Source organism: Gordionus sp. m RMFG-2023, chromosome 2 (genome assembly GCF_954871325.1).
Source record: "Gordionus sp. m RMFG-2023 chromosome 2, tfGorSpeb1-WG-v2, whole genome shotgun sequence".
NCBI lineage: Eukaryota > Metazoa > Nematomorpha > Gordioida > Chordodea > Parachordodidae > Gordionus > Gordionus sp. m RMFG-2023.
Genome location: NC_088776.1, coordinates 54,940,268 through 54,962,236, shown reverse-complemented (window position 1 = coordinate 54,962,236; position 21,969 = coordinate 54,940,268). Strand labels below are relative to the sequence as shown.

General features: G+C 28.9%; 2 protein-coding genes across 3 annotated transcripts in view; one reads left to right on the top strand and one right to left on the bottom strand.

Annotated features, from left to right (window-relative positions):
• Positions 1-548: 548 nt before the first annotated feature.
• LOC135924618 (nibrin-like) overlaps positions 549-21,969 on the bottom strand; it is a 28,558-nt gene continuing 7,137 nt past the window's right edge. Inside the window, exons 7-11 of the mRNA XM_065459708.1 lie at positions 21,811-21,890; positions 21,285-21,426; positions 2,675-2,853; positions 767-1,287; positions 549-667 (exon numbers count right to left, since the gene is read on the bottom strand). Of these exons, the coding sequence (XP_065315780.1) occupies positions 590-667; positions 767-1,287; positions 2,675-2,853; positions 21,285-21,426; positions 21,811-21,890 (1,000 nt within the window). The 3' untranslated portion in view covers positions 549-589. The remainder of the gene's footprint in view (positions 668-766; positions 1,288-2,674; positions 2,854-21,284; positions 21,427-21,810; positions 21,891-21,969) is intronic.
• On the top strand, positions 6,167-17,440 carry LOC135923566 (probable serine/threonine-protein kinase clkA). 2 transcript variants are annotated; one of them, XM_065458383.1, is made up of 5 exons: positions 6,167-6,380; positions 13,655-13,771; positions 13,818-15,073; positions 15,471-16,558; positions 16,805-17,440. In XM_065458383.1, the coding sequence occupies exons 3-5, from the start codon at positions 13,872-13,874 to the stop codon at positions 17,038-17,040; spliced, it is 2,526 nt and encodes an 841-aa protein (XP_065314455.1). In that variant the 5' UTR covers positions 6,167-6,380; positions 13,655-13,771; positions 13,818-13,871; the 3' UTR covers positions 17,041-17,440. The 2 variants fall into 2 exon arrangements, with proteins under 2 accessions (XP_065314455.1, XP_065314454.1); XM_065458382.1 differs by having other exon boundaries at positions 13,655-15,073.

Here is a 21,969-nt window from a genome sequence, read left to right as displayed (position 1 = left end):
TGAAACAAGTAACACATGGCGTTCCTTTTCCAAAGAGTAACGCCGGCCGTTAGTACAACCGTCGTACCATTTTAAATGTGAAGGTAGTTATTAGGCAATAAAAAAGATTGTTTTAAATTATATTGATTTAAACGGATAATAATAATTAATATATGTTTCCACGAATTTTTGGTCTATCGGCCCTCCTGGGCATAAAATTTCAAAATAAATCCGCTTTATCCATCTTTTAATTTATTTCGATAAATTTCTGACCCCACTATCTTATAAAATGTCAAAAACAGAGTTCGATATATGGAGCCCTACATGTTACTTTTGCACTCAAAGACCAGGACCGGTTTATTTTGGCCATTTAAAATTTGTTGCAAAGCCGTGAACCCGCACCCCTGTTTTTCCTTTTTTTACTCCATAAATTTAGCAAACTCTATTTTTTACTGAACATAATAAACTGATCCCATCATATTTACTTCCACGATAACTATATTTATCATTAAATTTACATATTTATAATAATTATCATTGATTTTTATTTTAGTATTACATTATTAGAGTTTATAAATATGGGATATGCGAAGTTAAGCAAATATAGAATTTATGACGGTTTTAATTTTTTGCTGTCTTGATTGATTCGACGTTTGATAGAAAAATCAAAAAATTTCATAGGATCCTCCTATTCATAGATACGAGAAAAAAAAATTATGAAATAAAATTACATTATCATATAACTATATATTTTTTTGTTATAAATAAATATAAAATTAAATATAACCCTTTTCGGAATTTTAACGTGTGATTGAGATTTTTGTTGAATACGCGTTACTTTTATGTCTTCGTCTTCGACATCATTAAGCCTTTTTTTAGTAGTTAATACACCATTACCATTAATATTTTTTGTGACATCTTTTAAATTCGACGCAACATTAGATTCTTTTTCAATTATCACGCCAGTAATTTCATTGCCACTATCCTTATTATTATAATCATGTCTATGAGTTTGTACAACTTTTGTATCGCAGATCACCTCTCGCCCGAGAATACAAAATAGGGGATCGGGATCGAATGATTTCTTATACCTTGTCACTACAACTTTTTTCAAATGGGTATCCGCTTCGAGATTGTCCCTGTCATTTTTGCGAGTGACAATTTCAACATTTTTGCTACTTCCTATATTTAATGTTTTGTTTGATTTGAGAGATGGGTCGGTATATAGCCAACCATCATCATCCACTGCGAATCTTTTGGCATCATTTGTTATGGTGTTAGCCTCCGAAGATTCGTTAGTGATTAGACCTGATATTTCAAATATTACAAAGAACATGAGGATAAACACAATTTTCAAAGTTAATTAGGATGGTTTAAAAATCATCCCTTATATATATAAAAGAAGATGGGGATGGGGGTATGTTGAGCTAGCACGCTTTTACTCTTACGATTATATATATTTAAAAGTAAATTTGCTAAGAGAGTGATATGAAAAATATAGATCTTTTAAGGTGACCTCCCCCCCCCTTCAATAAATGGATAACTTTTGGGTTGTTCATCTTTCCTGTTTGACTTATTATTATAAATATCTGGCAAGAAACATTAATTTCGGGGATGATGCAGAATGAAAACACAGTTTTCATTTGATTTATCATAGAAAGATTGTTGATATTTCTGTAAAATATTCTAAACAATTTACTCTATAATATCCATAATAATAATAATAGTAGGGGAAATGTGCCATAAATGGCCATGTGTGAAGACTGGCCACCACCCTTTAACTTTTTATCTATTGGATCGATTTCTCTCAAAATTAGTCAAAATGTGTATATTTATGATATATACCTTACCTAAGTTAATTTATTGAATAGAGCAATTCAATAAAAAAATATTTCAAATAAACTCTTTTTAGTACCTCTTTCTGGAAAAATCACGTCACACATTTTTTTGTTTTGTGAAAAAATAACTATCTTAGATTACTGATATTTTATATAAATATTATCGTTAGGTATTTAGCATTATTCACACAAAAAATTAGACTTTAAAAGCATTATTTAATAGACATATATAGGCGTTTAATAATAATAGAGAGGTGAGTATTGATTGGCCACAATTCGCACATTCACATATTAATATTAAAATGAAAAGCTCTTGCAAAACAACATTTGGTGAAGTAAAATGATGAACAAGCTTAAGAATGTTTAGTAAAATGATAATTAAAATATTAATTTATAATATTATCATTAAATAGATGTGGTAATAAATTGAGATTTTAATACTAATTAAATTAGTGTATATATAATTAATTTTTTATATAACTAAAAAATGTATAAACATTAACATAGGTCTTTTACAAGTATTTCATATTGTATTATTTCATATTTATAATAATATTCTTAAATAATATTCTTAAATAATATATTATGACCAGTTAACACATAGTATCAGAAATACAACTTTCACATAATCTCATTTAGCTCATAAAGTATTATACATAGAGCTTTGATTCAAATTTTATTTTAAAGATTAATATTTAGCATTGATATAAAATTTGTTTGGTTAAACATAAATTTTTATACCTTTTTTTCAAAAAAGCAAAAACATGGCCATTCATGGCACATTTCCCCTATATTTATTACATGATGATAATATATTACTAAATTATTCATTAAATCTAGTTTTACTATCATTATACCTGTAGAAATTTGTGCTGCGACTTTATCATCATCGCCAATAGCGCTTTGAATATTGGATGACATTTTTCGAACGTTGAACCAATCAAACTCATCCATTTCTACAGAATCTGCTTGGATATTTGTTTTAAGCTTTTCATTGTTACAGTCGTTTGTAGATGATGTAAGTTGACTTCTTATTCTTTTTAAATAAAAAATATATATGGTGAATTCCATAGCAGATCAACAAAAAAAAATTGAGAGGTGGCTGGGATAATGAGCTGTTTAGAACTTTAGTTAAATTTTATCTCGAAATTAAAATTACTTGACAAAATAATTTTAAATATTTTATTTAGCATAAAATAATCTACCAAAATTGAAATTCAACAATAAATTTTCCCCCATATATTCAAAATTAAAAGAAAGACTTAATATATTATTTGACGAGAATTCTATAGATTATAAAACATTCAAACAATGGATAGCAGTTGTTCGAACTACCCTCGAAACACTGACAAATTACGCTGACGAATTTGTAGATTATTTAATTGAATAATTAAAAATTTAATTCCTCATTTGTTTATAGCTTCACGATAATCATTAATTCGAAACTTTTTAAAATTCAATTTAAATGTTTGCGAATTCTTAGTTATTGCAGGCTTTTCAGAAAATTATGCATTTGTAGTAACATGCAAAAGGATTTAATCAGACCAATAATCAAGCCACTATTAACTCTTTTATAATTTATTACCGTGAGAACAACATAATAAAACATATAAATTTAGTGGTTATATCAGATTGTTTAAAGCACAACGCATGTGCATTCTATTTTTTTAAAAATTGATCGTATTCTTGAAGGAAAGATTTAATAGAATGGCTAAAATTTATTATTTTTCTGATGGAGCAGTAACCAATATAAAAATAAAAGATTTCATTAATCTCTACAATCATGAAAATGATTTTGGGATAAAGGCTGAGTGACATTTTTTGAAACACGCACATGGTAAAAGTCCATGCGACATTTTGGGGGCCGTTACTAAACGGTTAGCAGCTCGAGCAAGCTTGCAACGTTTATATGAACATCACATATTGACAACAATATATTTATTTAACTATGCAAGAAATAATATCTATGGGGTAAATTATATATTTGTGAGCAATAATGAATATATGAACATAGAAAGTCATCTTGAAAGCAGATTTTTGAGAGCAAAGAGAATTTCTGGAACACAAAATTCCAAGCTTTTATTCCCCTAGACGAAAACAAAGGTCATAATTTATTAAAACTCCTTGGATGATTATAATATATGATATATTTTAATTATAAATTTTTGATTGTATTATATGTAATGCAATTTGAGGCAAATAAAGGTATAAATATGACAAAATTTAACTAAAGTGTTAAACAAAGCTCATTATTCCAGCCACTTCTCAAAAATTTTGATAAAGATAAAAAAAAGCAAGGGCCTGTCATTTAGACATAATTTTTAAATTAACATTATTTCATAACTATTCATTAAATTATAATCTGATGATATTAATGTTAAATTTGTTCAACTTTAGCCATATAAAGAGTGATAACTCCTGTTCATCCCAGTCTAGGATTTTGTACAAATATAAAGCAGTGTGATATCTATGTATAGAAAAAAAATATGGCCATTTCCGGTTTTACACATCCGGTTTTCGATATTAATCAAATGTCTATCATATTTATTATTATGTCATTTTTAAGAACTTTTATTAAGCTACAAAATAAAATTTAAATTATTTTTCTAACATAATTATTTCTCGAGATTATTGAAAATAAATGAGGTGCATTTTGTCAAAAATGTACCATTTTTCCGCGCTTTAAACGGCCATTTCTTAGCGGGTAAACAGTGTTGGAAGGTAAAATTTCATTTTTTCCTTAGTTATAGTATATTCTACCTGTATACAAAATTTAAGAAAAATTGAAGGGGGTCGGGTTGAAACCTTGGTTGATTTGATAAAAAATTAAATATTATTTTAATTCGAATAATATTATAGTCTTTTTACATTTGGGACTCAAATTTAACAAAAAAAAAGAAAAAAAATAATTAAATGATCTTAAAATATTCAAATGAGTTGTCTATTATTTTCTCTGAAAATCTTTAAAACTATCATTTAAAATTTTAAAATAAAGCAAATTTTTAAACTTTTTTATTTTGATTAATTTTAAACAATATTTTGCAAGTTATTATATAAATTCCTTGTTTTATTAAGAATTTATTAATTTTTTTTTAGTTTGCAAGTCGTACAAATTTAAGAAAATTACAAAAGCGAGGTCGGGCTTAAAATGAAAAAATTAGGGTAGGCCGTGACAATTTTTTTTAAAAAAACTAATCAGTAGGGAAATCGTGTAATTAATAATTTAATATTCATTTGTGGCTTGTATATTCAATTCAAAAAAAAGACTCGGACCGGGCCCAAAGGTTCAAAATTTCGCCCTCGGTATGTCTTTGATATTTGTTTTTTTACAAGCTAGTTTTTGTTTTTTTTTATAACTAATTGTTGATAATTTATTTATTATATGTTAACACCCCTCCTTCTCCCCCAATAATAAAATTTGAAAATTTTAAAAAAAGTGAAAATTACATCTTTTGATTAATTTTTTTTTAGACAATATTTTATAGTAGCCGCGAGGGGTAATAAGAAATAAAATATATCTTATTTATTTTTTTATAAAAATGTAATACAAATTTGATAGCTCTTTAAAAAAAAATAAAAATATTGAATAAATATTTTTTTTAGATGGGGGTAAGGGTGTACCCACTTTCCCCAATATTCCTATAATTCCAATCTGTGAAAATCAATTTAATCAAGAGTTAACGTAGAATGAATGAAAAATCTCTATTCCCAAGCTATATAAATGAATGAATATAAAAAAACATAAATTACATTTTCTAGTCTCACTCATTAACGATATTAAATTTCATTATTTACATTTTATAATTAGAAAAAATGAAAATGGTGAAGATCACGTTTTCGTAGCAATTATATCCAACTAACTTACTATCCCTTCTTTAAATATTTGGGATCTAATATCTGAGAGTTCTCTGGCGAGCACGAGAAGGCTTCTTCTTAAAACCGAGGGTCGCCAGAACTATTCTCAAAGCAAACTCAACATTAGATTCAATTGATAGTATACTTACCAAGGAGCTTTCTTAGAATTACTCTTCCTACTCCAATTTTATACTATACTATACTAGATATTTTTTTTGATTTTTTTAAAAATAATAATTATAAATTGATTTGTTAAAAAAAATTTATATATAATGTCCATGAATAATAAATAATGATAGATATATATATATATTTGTTAAATAAATAATTTATCTAAATTTTTTTTTAAAAAAAAAGGTAAATAAAAACACATGGTAAAAGGTGGAAAAGGAGAGAGGGTATAAAAAAAAATTTATTAAATTTATTATAATAAATTTTCTTTTACCTTTATTTTGTTCGTATTATTTTTTATTTTTTAAAAAAAAGTATTTTTATTACTTTTAAATATTAATTTATTTTTGTACAGGTAAAAAAAAATTTCTTATAGAAAGAATATTTTTTTTTAAATTATGTAACAGCGCCATTTTTTTTAACCTTGCCAAAGAAATATAACATTTAAGAAAGCTACAGGTGGTCGCGAATATCAATTTTTCTAAGAAAATTAAAAATACTTTTTGGAAGATAATTCTTAATTCGTCAAGAAAATAAGTAAAAAAAATTAAACTAAAAAATTTATGTTTATAAATAGATAATAATTATAAGTTATATTTAAAAGAGGAAGCTTTATTATTCCGGATTATAAGTATAAAATATTGCATTCCTCAGTAATCTCAATATCGAGGGAAAGTAATGGTTCTATAATTTCTTATAACTAATAATACCGAATTATTTATTTAAGTTGAAAATTAGAAAATTGGATCATAATTTTGAATATTGTCAAAAAAAAATAATAAAGCCCTACTTAACGCTGTTTGTGTAATTTTCACAATAACCGTAAAAAGTTTAGAATGTATTTTTAGAGCATTTATTGACTGTTATATAAGCCTATCTAATAAACTAGATACCCATTGGTCCAATCACGGTAGGGGGGTTGTGGTTATGACACAATAATCTTAAAGTAATATCTCAAATTTTACAATTGTTTAAAGGATTCGGCGATGGATGATGGGGGGGGGGGGGGGGGGGGTTACATTACCCCCTTAAAAATTTATCAAATTTTTTTTTATCTTCCCCCAAATCTTAGGAAAGCGCGTTTTTTTAAAAAAAAATTATCATTCGTTCTTATATTCAAAGTAAACTGATTAAAATAACTAACATATAAAAATATATATTTTAAAAAAAGGAGTCCGTTGTTGAGTTCCGAGAATACTTAGATAGTTGCCTCAGAACACAACTGTTTTGGTTGAAGAATTCTAGGGGACCGAAGATCCCTATTGAATCGAGAAATGAAATTTTTTTTTACCTAAAATCTTAAAACAAATTGTAGCCTAGTAGACCTAAGGACCCAATTGTAAAAAAAATAATTATTGAGGTGAAATGAAAATCTGGAAGGTTGTGATACTTTTCCAATGTTTGGGGTTAGGAGACTCAAGTCAAATCCCAAATAAAATGATTATTTTCTTTAATCCAGAGATATTAATAAGGTATTCTAGTCTTCCTTTTTTTTGAACCGCCATTTAGAAAACAAGCAGCCAAATTATGCCTATCGTGATGGTAGGATTTTTTCCCCACACTCTTTACATTTATTAGGTAGACATATGTCTCAGCCTAATCTATATATAGCAGACCAAAATAGGCAGTTGGAACAGCTTCTAACTATTCATGCCCCGAGGTTTTGTTCCTAATATTTAAGAATGGAAGTCCCTCCAATGGAAGGGTACCCATCAATTTTTAAAAGTTGGTCAGAAGAGAGTAAGTAAATCTCTTTCTGCCGTGGAGTGTGGGATGGAAGGTAAATAGATTGCTTTCTTCATAAATCTTCTGGCATTGAAGATGGGATGAAAGAAAGGCCATACAAGGAAGGATACCTAATTGAGAAAAAGAAAGCCCATGCCGCCTTGTTTGGTCGGAAGTTGGCTATCGACCGACCAATCAGGGAAATAAATGTTAAGGATTACTTCTAGGAAATTTTTGATTTAACATCTATAGATGATAGGAAGGAAAAGTTTAAAAACCAAAATGAGTCCTTAGAGAGAGATAAAATTGCGGTAAACCCTATTGATTTTATTATCATATACAAGGAATGATGGTCTGGAATATTTCGCAGTATGGATCCCAATATTGTTATGCAAAATGTTGCTTTCACTAAGCTAGCTATCATAGGAATAGCACTATTTAAAGGGGAGCCCTAATAAGGAGATTGACTCACAATCAATAACAATAAAACTATTAAAATTCTCCGTAGAGGATCCATTTATAAAAAAATAATTTCTGTTTTATTCATATTTATTACCAGGGACCCGAACCGTTATTTATAACGGTTCAGTATGTAAAAAATTATAATGGTTACGTTTTGGTTACGGTTCTTAAGAAAAAATTTATAAAGGTTCGGTTCAGCTAATTATAAAGGTTCATTACGGTTAGAAATTTTTTCAAAATAACACATCTTTAAATATATTATTTGAACGTATAAATAATATATTTTCTAATATAAATGGATTCCTTTTTGTTCGTTGTGATGCTAACACAAATTTTAGCCCCCAAAAGGCCCTTTTTATAGAAACTTGTGTTGCGGGAACCGCCAGTACTTTAAGAGCAAGTTTATATAATTCTGTATATTCAAATTATTTCCATTTTTAAAATATAAAAACTGAACCGGTTTGAACCGGTTTAACCTTTTTTTTATAAAGGTTCTTTTTACTCCTTCAAAAAATAATTATATCGGATCGGTTACGGTTATGGTTCAGATATTTATAACGGTTTATAATGGTTTAACGGTTCGTTACGGTTCACTCCAGGTCCCTGTTTATTACAATACTTAAAGTTTTTGATTATTTTTAGAGAAATCGATACCTTTACTACACATTCCTGAACCAGATAAAGTTATGTCGTCTGGGTAAAGATTGAGATCTAAATTAGATTTAGACCTAACATTAGAAACATTCTCATGAGAGCGGGATGGGAGCTAAGGATCAACTTGTTGAATACCTTTTTCCGAATTTAGAGATTATTCCCAAGAATTTATATAATTCTATAGTCAGTAAATCTTTCAAAGAATTTTGAGAAGGCATATAAAGCATTTTTTTTATACTAATAATTTTCAGCGATTAAATAATTTACAAATAGTAAATTGAGTTTTCATTTCGCGTTTTATTTCAAATGGCAAATTGCAAAAGAGTAAATATTTTTTGTTTGAACGCAAAATTGCTTGTTTTTCACATGTTTTTTTTTAAAAAAATGTCATTTCAATTAGAGATGGGCGCGGGCCTATTCTTTTATTCGCGGTCCGCGCACTTATGGTGGTAATAAAAAAAAATTCACGCCCTTTCACGCTTACTACTAAAAAAATTTTGGCCCGACCCGCCCGTTCATGAAAGACAATAAAGAAAGAAAGAAAGAAAGAAAGAAAGAAAGAAAGAAAGAAAGAAAGAAAGAAAGAAAGAACCCGTCACGCCAAAAAATTCACGGTGTTTTTAAATTTTTTCAAAAATATTGGTATTAATTTTACACTTTTTTGAATTTATTCTATTTATTTCTCTAATTCCATAATCCATATTAATAACACAAAATAATTACAATTAATAAATCAAAATTTTGTTTTTTTATTTCAATTGTGTTCACCTTTTCTCTAATAAGCGATTGGCTATAGGAAATAAACCTTTCACTAAAAACCAAACTTGACGGGGCTGAAAAAATTTTACTACAAATTTTCTCAAAAAAAGGAAATGTTTCCTGCTTCCAAAACTTCAAAATATTGTCATTGTTATTTGTTTTATGAGCGATAAATCCTTTAAGTTTATCCTCACAACTTTTATCGGTATATGTTGATGCCTCATCGGATTCATCTAGAAATTTTTTAAATGTTTCATTTAGAATACGCGATTTTTTATGTGTGCAGGATGAATTAGAAAAGTTATAAATGATAGTTGGCATTGACTTATGCATATCCTAATTTTATATCATTTCGCATTTTTAAAATTGTTCTATATATATCCTCCTTTTCTTCTTCTATTAGAAAGTTACGACTTTTGAAATTCGAATCTAAAGTTAAGCCTACCTACCTTATGTAGTGGCAGTAGAATAAATATTCCCTTTAAAAGAAATGTTGTCCTGTTTTTTTTTAGGTTTTAATTATTATTGTATCCTTCAGTTGACAAAATTTTGCTAATTTTTGTTTCCATATAAACTTCATTTATTGCGGAACGAGAATCTGCACTCAGATTATCCTAGCATTTGAATAATGATAAGAATTTTAGTAAGAAAAAATAATTTTAAAATTATTCTTTTAAAGAACTAAATCAAATTAGAAAATATATATTATAATTATAAATTTATGCTCACGCCCAATCAATCACACCCGGCAAAAATTTTTGAAAGGCCCGTCACGCCTAGCAATTTAAATTTTATTTTTATTCAAACTCGCGTCATAATCCATCGCGTTAAGCATTATTTAACGGCCTGCGTACCACCAATTTCAATTTTTTTTAGAATACACAATGCTATTAAAATAAATAAATATCAATGAAAATGTGATTGACAGGGTAATTTATTATTATCTTAAAAAATATCGGAGAATTTATAAATAATTAATTCTTATCCCCAGGGGCGGCCTGGCCATAGGACCAGGTGGGCATTTTGCCCAAGAGGCCTCGAGAAAATGTGGATTTTTGAGGCCGATCAGAGGAAAATATCAAAATAGAGGCCGATTAGAAAAAAAATATTATTATGTTCATATTATTTTCTCTTATCATTTATTTATTTTTAATGATATCTCTATTGATAAAATATCACATTCCTTGAGAATTTTCGTGTCGTTTACTATATTTTAATGCATAATATCTCAGTAACGTCGCTTGAAACAGCTTGTCAGAACGGCTCTCTGCGAATTGAGAGCTTATCTTGAATGTGCAATATTTGCATCCAAGACATTTTGATGAAATAAATAGTAAAGGTATTTCTGAAAAGGTCTTGGAAAAACTGGCACAATTGGCATATATATTGAGTGTTAAATTTTATAACGAATTATGAATGAAACGGAAGATGATATCAAGAGAAAGCATTTAGTAAATTATAAAAATAAGCTGAGAGCTAATATTTACCAAGAAAAATTAGAAACGTTTTTAATGATGTCAGTTTTACGAGAACTATTAGCGCAGATTGAACTAGAAGATATCCCTGTATATTTGCGCAAAGGTTTAAGAGAGGTTTATTAACGTAAAAATTATTTATTTTCTTAATTCTTTTATTAGATTCTTATTAATATTATTTACAATATGATAGGTGCCTGATTTTATAAAAGTGCAGCAATTTTATTCTCTATAACTGCAATAATTTTATATTTATAATTAATTGATTTAATATATTGAGTATGTATCTTTTTTATATTTAACATGTGATGTATGATTTGATTTTATAGTGCAATATCGTGGTAAATCTAATATAAAATATATATGTGCAATGAATATTATTTTATATAGGTAAAGATTAAAGAATATGAATTTAGGATGTGCATTTTTTAAAAATAAAATATATGAATATCGTATAATACTATTCTTTTTTTTTACTAAAAATGTAAATAGTTTGAACTTATTTTCAAAAAATAAGAAGTAATAAAAATCATGTTAATCAAAGAAGCCATTTAAGGGAACCCGGTTGAAGACCGAGCAAAAGCGGACCTAAGGCCCGAAAATAGAAGTATGGGGACGAGGCTGCTATAAAAAATGCCTACGAGGCCGTAGCGTCGCCAATCCCCAAATATAGTGTTGTTAACAGGCTCGTTTTGAGCCGATTTTTAAAAACAGCTAAATCAATATTACATCCAGAATAGTATTACGCAAGATTGAAGATTTTGTTTGTAGAAGGAACAAAGGTTTGGACATATATTCGCGAATTCTCGAGGCTTAGGCATAATTTTCTGTCTAAAATATTGAGTTCGCCGTTTTAAAAAATCGGCTCAAAACGAGCCGTTTAACAACACTACCCAAATAGATGAGAAAAAAGAGTGCGATTTGAGTAACCGTGAGAGGGGCAAAAATGAGGCATGAAAATCGATGGAATTAAAATATTCTTTTAAATATGATTTGATATAGAAGAGCTTCAGGTGGATTACCAACCAGCACGAGTACTTCCTATTGGGCGTCACTGGCGGAAGGTGAGGGTGGGGGGTAGAGAGCAGTATAAATGATTAAATAAAAAAAACGCTGCTATTGTTTTTAAAGTTAAATTTTTATAATAGAAAATACAGGATTTTAAACATTGGTTAACCTATCTGTTATGTTATAAAAATATAATAATAACAGCCAAATAAATTTTTTTTTAAAAAAGAAAAATTTGTTTTTATAGAATTATATATTTTCCTGGGGGCACTTGAAAATGAGTCACATGGAGGATATTAAATATTGAGGTCGTCTTAATAAAGTATTAATTGTTCAATTCAAATTTTTAATGCGGCCCCAGTTATACAGTATAAAATAAAATTTAAAAATCTGTAAAAACTTTTTCCTCCTTTTCCTCATTCAATAGTGTTAGTTAGATACACTTTTTAGTTAACAACTAAAATTTTTCTTTTTTTTAAAAAAAGCATTTAAAAATTCAAAAAAAAAGTAGAAACTTAACCTCTGAATACTTTATATAAATCAATAAAAAAATTAAAATAAAACGTTAAAATAAAATCTTTTTTTTTTAAAAAAATGAGATATGAAGAAGAAGAAAAAAATTAAATACAAATATTTACCATTAAACATTGTTTTTATTCTCGTTTCATCATTTGACATTTCGATTAATTAAAAAAAAATATGGTCGCATGTTATATTATTATTTGCGAAATATCGTAGATTAGCAGGTTTCTTTATTCGACATAAGATCGCGGTATAAAAGGGATCACGTGATAGATCATTTAACGAATGTAACTGAGCCCGCATACCCCATTGGTTAAAAAAAATTACTGGATTAGAAAAAATTAACCAATTAATTAATGTCTTATATTTGGAATCGCAGATTCTAGTGCCGTAAAAATAGATTTTCTACCCATCCATTACTAGGGCATAGTTTTATGCGTCTAAACCGTGACCAGAATAATATCTTGCTTAATCTGCGCTTTTACATATTTTAAAAAAATAAAACATATTTTAGAATGTTGTAATGTAATGAGTTTAGGATTAATTACAAATATAAAATAATTTTACATTTTTCTCACCTAAATAATAATAATAATAAACACCTATTAAATTAGGTTAGGAATAAATAATAATAAAAACGTATAATAATTTAGTGTTTGTTTTTTTTATTATAAAAATAATCTTTAAAATAATTTTTAAGGACAGACCCGTGAAAACGGGGGGAGAAAACGCCAAAATTTGGGTTTTTCTTTTCGCTATTCGCAAAATTGAAGTTTTTAAAGGGAGGCCAAACTTCTCAAGGGGAACTGGATGTTTTACAAGAAATAAAATGAGGGGGGTAGGGGAATTCGGTGATTATTATAAAACTTCTTCAGTAAATTAATTTTATTTTATTTTTAGTTGGGAGGGGAGAAATATAAATATTTATGTTATAATAGTACACTTTTTTTTGTGTTTGCTGAAATCGGCAAAAATTTTTGGAATTCTTTTAGTGAAGGTTATCATTTCATAAGATTAGCCTTTTTTTATTATTATTATTTTTTAAATTTATTATATTGTTTATTGACACTAAGATGATAAATGGGCAATCATTTATTAGTATATTTAGTTCAAATATTTAATATATTTTATTACTAAAATACCTTGTTTTCGAATTTAAGTTTCGTAGTTTATAAATCTTTTATAAAAAAAACAAATTAAATATAGATTTCCAGGAAGAATAAATGTTGTGAAAATGGATTATTTAAATTCTATATCTGATTCGAACTTCGTTACATTTTCTTATCCTAGGACAAATAATGAAAAATCATGAAATCAATATAGGTAAAATATAATCTAATATTCTATAGGAATATCCATTACCGTTTAGATTAAAAAAAGTAGAGAGGGAAAAATAGGAGGTAATCAATCAAGGATAGGAAAAATGGTGCTTCAGTCTACTAATGCTTCACAATCCCAAGATCCACAAAAAACAAAAATGAGTTTTAGTCAATTAGTGGCCTCAATTATAGCTAAAAATAGGATCAATAAAATGAAGGAGAATTTGAAGATAAGTAATTCGACTTATATGAGTGTCGCCAAAGTAGGAGAGTATTTGACAGCAACTTTGGCATCTTTAAGCCAACTAAATAATATAGGAAATGCTGAGAGACGCGTGAATGATAATATTTTAAGCAAATCATCCCTATCAAAAATGGACGAAATAAATTTTGAGAAAGAAAAATACGTGGTGAATTTGTTTTGGGTAATTATATTAGGAACCTGTTTAGTTATATTCGGGCTCATGATATTAACCTCAGTTTGGTGCGTACGCAAATGTAAACGAGATAGATCGAATAAGCGGAGTAATAGCAACGATACCGTGACCAAGGTGATTATTATGCAAAATGGAGATGCGATCAACAAGAAACATAATTACCCCGAGGATGTAAGAAGAATCAATCGTGGTAATGAAGGAGGTGATAAGCGATTAAAATTGGCGGAAGAAATGATAAAATCGAAAGAAGAAAGCGTATTAGGCAAAAAAAGAGGCTGGAAGACCAAAAATGGTGGTGGAATCGAGTTGTTGAGTTGCAAAAATAAATCTTCGTATAATAATAATAATAATAACGATTTACCCACCGGTAACTCTAATATTGGCAGAAAGATGTCTGATAAGAAAGATCACGTTTTCAGGACAGGAAATGATAACGCCGTATTTGAAATGAACGAAACAGAATCTGCGATAGTTCATCAAGCCTATAGCAAGGATATTGACGATAAGCGGAAGGTTAGAAATGAAGAGGTCATTTTAGATGTTAATGGATTAGGCGAATTTGTTGAAATTCCGAAAAGATACGTTAGCTCTACAAAGCTGATCCTTCAAATCTCAGGTAAATCCAATTTGTCGAATTACGATTTAGGTTCCGATAATAAAGATAAAAGACTTCTTAATGAAGATCGAGCAATTATTAAATTTTACAAGAATAATAAGTATGGAGAAGAAGCTAACTGTTACGAACTACCCGGTGATGATACTACCCGTATAACTAACAGCAGACGATTATCAAATAACGTTGAGGCAAAAAATAACTCCTCGAGTCAAATAGCAATCGAATCGAACACAAAAAGTGAAAACAGCATGAGGTTATTTTAAAAAATTTTTTTTATGTTTTATGAATGATTTAAAAAATTATGAAATGGAAATCTAAGCTATTTATAATTATTAAGAATTAATTTTTGTATTATGAAATTATTAAAATGAATCTTAAAGAATTATATATATTAAATAAATGAAATGCATAAAAAATTTTGGGTTTTAGATTAGCTGAAATTTTAAATTGATGCAGGTTACAATGCATTCACACTTAGAGCCAATTTAGAAGCATATACTGTTTTTGTCAACTTCGCCACGAATTTGCGCTAAATATGAGTGCAGGGTTAGGCTAAATTTTCCCAAATATTATTTTAAATAGCGCATTGACTAATAAATTATACATTTCTTTAATATTTATTTTTGATGATTAAAATAAATAAACCTTAGCATAAACGACAGTTATAATAATTCTTACCGCTATACTGCCAGTACGAGTAGCGGAGTGTGGGGAGTTGATTATAATAATATGTCATCTTCGATAAATTCCAGTGTGATTTTAGACGATTTTTATTCGTCCAGAAGGAGAAATTCTAAAATTCTAAATGGGGAACATACCGGGAATTTTAATGGAACCGGAAGCGAACTCGATGAAAATGGCGGTGGGGATAGGAATTGCGGAAAAAAGAAGAAGAGGAAGAAGAGAGTCAAGAATAGGAAATCGCTTATGGAGGCACTCGAGGACCTTGCCAAAGGTGACAATTCGGCCATGTCAGGTTTTGCACTTCCAAATAAGTTACTGAGACAGCCACCTACCACACCCGATTATGGGGATGAAAACGAAGAAGCAAACCAAGGTCACACGATTTCGAAGACGCGAGGTAATATTTGCTTGTGGCAAAGTAGTTTCGTAGGAGACAAAAAGTATCGAAATCAGCCGATTATCCCGAACCAAATGATGGAAGCAGAAAATTTCGGGCATAGCAGATTAAGATTATCGTCTGGATGTTATTCGACTAGATCTTCTGGGAGAAGCATCAACGGGGAAACCAACAGGAAAAAGGAAGGGCATAACCGAAAAGTAGCGAGCAATATTGATTGCCAATATCAAGAAGGGTATGAGTTCGATGAAATCTCACTCGAAAAGCGAAAACAAATAGGCGCTCAACAACTGCCATCATGTATAGAAAACGTAATCGATAATAATCGGAATATGTACGCAGCGAATTGGGATTGTAAATCAGAATACTTGTCAAACAATTTTCATAATTTTTCTCCAAACATAAATCTAAAAGTAGACGATGGCCACGTAAAATATGCGCCAACAAATGTTTTCAATTTCAATGATTATTTAAATGTCGACAATAATAACTATAATAATAAAGAACAATATTCTTGGCCCCGCAGACGAAGCTCAGCAGACCATCGCAATGCCCAACAAAATTCTCAAAACGGGGCAAAATACTTACTGCCATCCATCCCCGAGCTGCACAGGATACCTCGTAATAATGTTATCCAAGATACGATGGCCAATGGAAGTAATTAAATTTAAAATAAGAATATATGCCTTGCCATTGGTTAAAAATATAAACCTGTAATTAATAATTATATAAGCCGAATAGAATTTAGATCAGAGACCTGAAGGCCTGCTATGGTACGCAGGCCGAAAATTTAAACCCGGACTGGGCCGGGTTAAAAAATCCGTGCCGGGCTGTGCAAAGATACCTCTGTCTTTCATTTAAATATAACTTATTATATATTATGTCATAAAATTTATTTCTAAGGCCCTTTTGAAAGGAGTTATTCTTCTCGAAGAAAACAAAGACGAACTCTACCTAATCTTATCACTCAATTATCCTCACAAGTCAATCAACCCAAAGCTTCTGCCGATATAAATATCGGTACCAACGATGGATTCGTTGATGCGCGTTTTAACGAATCCTCAATATCGAATTCGGGGGACATCGATGAGGAATGGAGAAGAGTGGTGAGAGAAATACAAGAATTAGGAAAACCCTAATCAAAAAAATATTAATAATAAAGGAACATATGGTACCATTTAAAATAAACATTGAACAAAAGAGGGAACCAGATAAGATAAAGAAATGGAATATTAAATATGATCCCTTCGAATTTCACAAGTCATCCCTCAAAACAGTCGTATTAAGCACCAAACGTAAACCCGATATATCATTTCTTAAAGGTTTTAAATCCAATCCCTTCCCCATCCGATATCACCATAATATATCGCTTTTTAGATTATATATAATTTATATAAATTCTGGTTATTTGCTCATTTATATTCTATATAAGTTATAATTTAACAATATTTAGCATAATTTTTAAAATGTTATATTTATTTTATATTTTTTTAAAAAAAAAAAATTAAATTTCGAATATAATTATGTTGATACCTCTTAAGGCCATGTGTAAAAGTTTATTTATACATTTATAATGATGTATTTTCTATCTTGTAAATAAAATAATTTAAATAAAGAAAACAATTACGGAAAAAGTATTCGTAGTAGTAAGGTTATTACTGCAGTAATAAAGTCGGTATGGGCAATTACGTGACTCAAGAGGTAGAAAATACCCCTAATAATAGGGGTAAAGAGCTGAGTATATTTGATCAAAATTTGCTTAAATTTCCAAATCATTTTTTTTTGGTAAAAAAAAATCTTTTATATAAGTAACTATTTTGTGATTTTTTTAGGCATATTAGTCTTTCTTTTAAATAGATTTTCAATTTTATGATTTTTCTAAGATTTTTTGGCCAAACATTTGGGCAAATTCTTTCTTTCTTTCTTTACTTCAAAAAAAATCTTTGAATATTTTTTTTTCGAATTCTGGTAGAGTAAAAAAATAATAATATTGGGTCAGGGTGAGGGAGGATGATAAACCCTCTGTTGCCACCAGTGTCGTTAAATAGTCCGATTTGGCTAGATTTTTAAAAATGGCCCCTCGAGATTCAGCAAATCGATGTCCAAATCTTTCTGGCATTTACGAGCAAAATCTTTAGACTTTCATAATATTATTTTTGAATCGGGTAGTGTTGTTAAATTACTTAACTTTGACCATCTCTATTGTGTCGTAGTCAAGCTTTTAGACTAAAAAAAATTGAATTAAGCTTCTAAATTGAGCCTCAACTTGAAGATTGATTAGAATATTTTTGGTTAAAAATAATAGCTACGCTGTATTATGGTTAACTTAAGATGGGTAGTTTAACAACCAATTGGGTCGTTTTTTTAAAAATATCGGAATCTCTCGATGATTTTTGAATTTAAAAATTTTTTTTTTAATTTACTTCAATGAATATAAGTTTATAATGTACACGTGATTTTGTCACGAACTTATGAAAAATCTATACATACAGAATTTAAGAGTAGTGAAAGCAAAATTTATTGTATTGAAATGTATAGTCACAACGAAGATTAAAAAATACCCGAATCTTAAATTTGCAATGAATCATTAATATAAAATTTATTAATATTGTGTGTATAATTTATGAGGAGCAATAAATAACATTAATAATAAGAGGGTTAATATTAGCTAAATATTAGATTGTAAGTAAGACTATTTTATTAGATACCAAAAGATGTGCTTCAGGTTAAGGACTGATATTAAGTTCGAGGACCACATTAGGGGTTAGCATGGAGCTATGCAGCGAGACAAGGGAAGTGTTTTGGATGAGAAAAACTAGTTTTATTAGACACCAAACCTACTAAATTTGGTAAAATCTAAAAGATACAACGCGAGGTAGCAATAAGTTTCTCTTAGTTTTTATCAAACTATGTGGTTCAGATTAAAGACTGATATTGGACAGCGTTAGAGGCTAGTTTGGAGCTATACAACAAGAATAGGTTTAGTGTTTATATTAGATAATGGAAATGCTTATTTTATTAGACAACAAGCCCATAACATTTGGTAAAATCTAAAAGATACTTAGGACTATTTCAGGATTCTCACTGGTAACGTAACTGATACCATTGAATATTATGACATTCTCTGTATATCTATTTTTTTAAGTAATTTTTTTTAAGAGAAAATGGGACAGGTCGTGAATTAATATTATTGCATTTTGTTGTAGCAGTTAAAAAAAGAAGAAATAAATTTAATATAGTATACTAAATGTCAATCATTTTTATGACATGAACAATTAATTTTCCTTGGGGGAAGAAAAGAGAAGGTGAGATCAGGAGATGCCAGCTGGGAAAGAACAAAGAAGATATATTGGATTACAGGGACCGATTTTGTAATGTGATAGTTATTGGTATTTGTTTATATATTTTTATATTAGTTGTTATTTTATCATTATGAATAAAAGTACTTTTGGATTTATAAGATATATTATTAAAGGGAAGGGTTGAGAGTAAGGGGCGTTTTCACAATAAAATGCCATTTTCTTTTGAAAAATTAAATGAGCATCGGATGTTGCTATATTTTATTCTTCTAGGAAATTCATCAGGAATCAGTGAATAGAGTAGGATTTTTTTTATGTAAGATGTTCGAAAAAAGCTGGATATAAACCCATTCCCTGAATTGGTAAAATATTGTTATATTTAAGAATTAAAAGAATCTAATTTGATTCATAATTATAGGGCGCAGAAATGTTAAAACTCCCAATTGGCTTGATTTTGAGACCTAAGATTGAATAACGATATTAGAATATAAGTTTTTTTTAAATAGATCTGCTCGTGAATCCATATTAATCTATACAAATTTATGGTAATGGAAAAGAGTCCGAGAACTGATATTATAAATCCGTTAAATTTTTATGATATTGATATTATCATTCATGGCTGGACGATAATTTGAATTTTGTCCGATAGGTTTTGTGTAATCATTTCTCGTTGTGAGACTGGTCTATTACTGTCAGTTTGTTAATATTGTTAAAAAATATAATTAGTATCATAATTGCAATAAGCGTTAGATGAATCAGGTAAAATCGAAGATATAGTTCGCGGGTTTATATTTATAATATGGCATTGGCTGATGAACTGTCTCAAAATGTGGCGAGTTAGATATAGCCATTTAACTCCCGAAATGCAAATAGAGATGAGGTCAATTTAGTTTTTTTCAATGCATGCGATTAGTTATGAGTAATCGGCTAAAAACTTCGCCAAAGTCTTATTAGGCTTAGCCTAAATATGGTTAAAACTAATTTGTTAAAAATTAAGCATCGGGAGTTCGGCTATTCGTCCGTTAGCGTTATGCAACAATAAACATTATTATTTATTTATATTCATTAAAAGTATTTATAATTATATTTTATTTATTTATTATGTAACGCTATAGTAATGCAAATGAACAATTAGCCGAACTCCTTGGCCGATGGCGTATCTTTTATTAATTAGGTAGCCGTTTTGAAGTGGGCTAAATTAACCGATTTGCGATATTTCTATTAGCGAATTGACATATTTGGCTGTAGTGTTACGCCCATTATCTAAGGCAAATTCCTCCCTGTGAAAGTGATTCTACCATTAAGTTAATTGTGATATCTATTTCATTAAATCTTTTCAAATGATAAAGTATTGTATCGTAATGGCCTAAAAATAACTATTTAAATAAATGATGCGTTAGAATTGAAAAAGAAGGATATGGGCTGGTGTGGAGGGGATATGGGTCCAAGAGTTTTGAAAAAAATAAGGTCATCTTCGAGATAGAAGAGCACTCAGGGATGGTTATATGTTACATAGTACAATAAATGTTTATTATATTAATTTAAAAGTAAATTTAAAATGGCTTTTATTTGAAAGGATAAAAAAATAATAAACAATTCAAATTTAAGATAAAAAGAAAAGAAAATGAAACGTTATAATTGGATAATCAAAAAGACACATATTTAAAATAGAAAATAAAAGGGCTCATTTATAACACTCATGACTGCAAGGTCAAGTAATTTCTGTTACAATTTGAACCCATCTCGACACAATTTTTTACTCCTCGTGAAAAATAAAAAAAATCAACTAATCTCTTTTAAGCTGAGTTAAAAAGTTTTTTGTTATTAAAAATGAGTTGTAAGAACTCTTAGTTGTAGTAAGAAATTGGCTACACCATTATTTTTTTCCCATAAAAAAAATAATTAAAAACAACGATATTGTGCTTTGAGTAATAGATGAGGATGTTCAAGAACTTTGGGCGTAGTAAGAATATTTTAGAAAATTATTGGTACACGCAGTTTTATAGATATTCATTAATTTGAAAAAAAGGTTCTAATTAAAATAAAAAGTATGCCAATTTATAAAATTGCAAAATAAAAATAACCTCTTGATAGTAGGGTCTAATTTTGTTTTTTCACTTGCACGCGTATTCCTATTGTTATCGTTGTCACTTTCAATATTTTTGATACTACTAGCTAACGAGGGTTCAATTGGGTATCCAGTCAGGTTGGCATTCGTATTTGCATCTAAAAATTTAAATGTTAAACTTATTTGTATGAATTAGTGATCAGCACTGGGCCTAATTTTTCAAACCAGGACCGGCCTGTAGTTTTTTTAAAAAAGTTTTGCCGACCCGGCCCGAATTTATTTAAATATAAAAACTAATTTTTTTTTAACTTATTGTACCTTAAATAAAATATATATGCCCTGTGGCATCTAGTTAAAATTTCGAGGACAGACCAGACTCGGCCCGATTTTTTAAAAAAAATATTAGGCCCGACCCAGCCCGAACCCGATTTTTTTCAAAAAAGTGCCGGGCCGGGTTCGGGCCGAGCCTAATTTTGCAGATGTCTAATATGATGTAATTCGTTTTCTTTTTTTTATTTTAACAAGCAAATCGTAGTTTAAACCTGAATTACAATAGTTAATTAATGAATTTTCTAGAATAGCGCAACATATTTCAGATTCTGGAATGAGTCGTTTGCCTTGACTTGTTTTAATATATAAATAAATAAAAGTAATTACATCAGTTTCTGTAAATATTTATTAATAACATATAAATTTAGGCT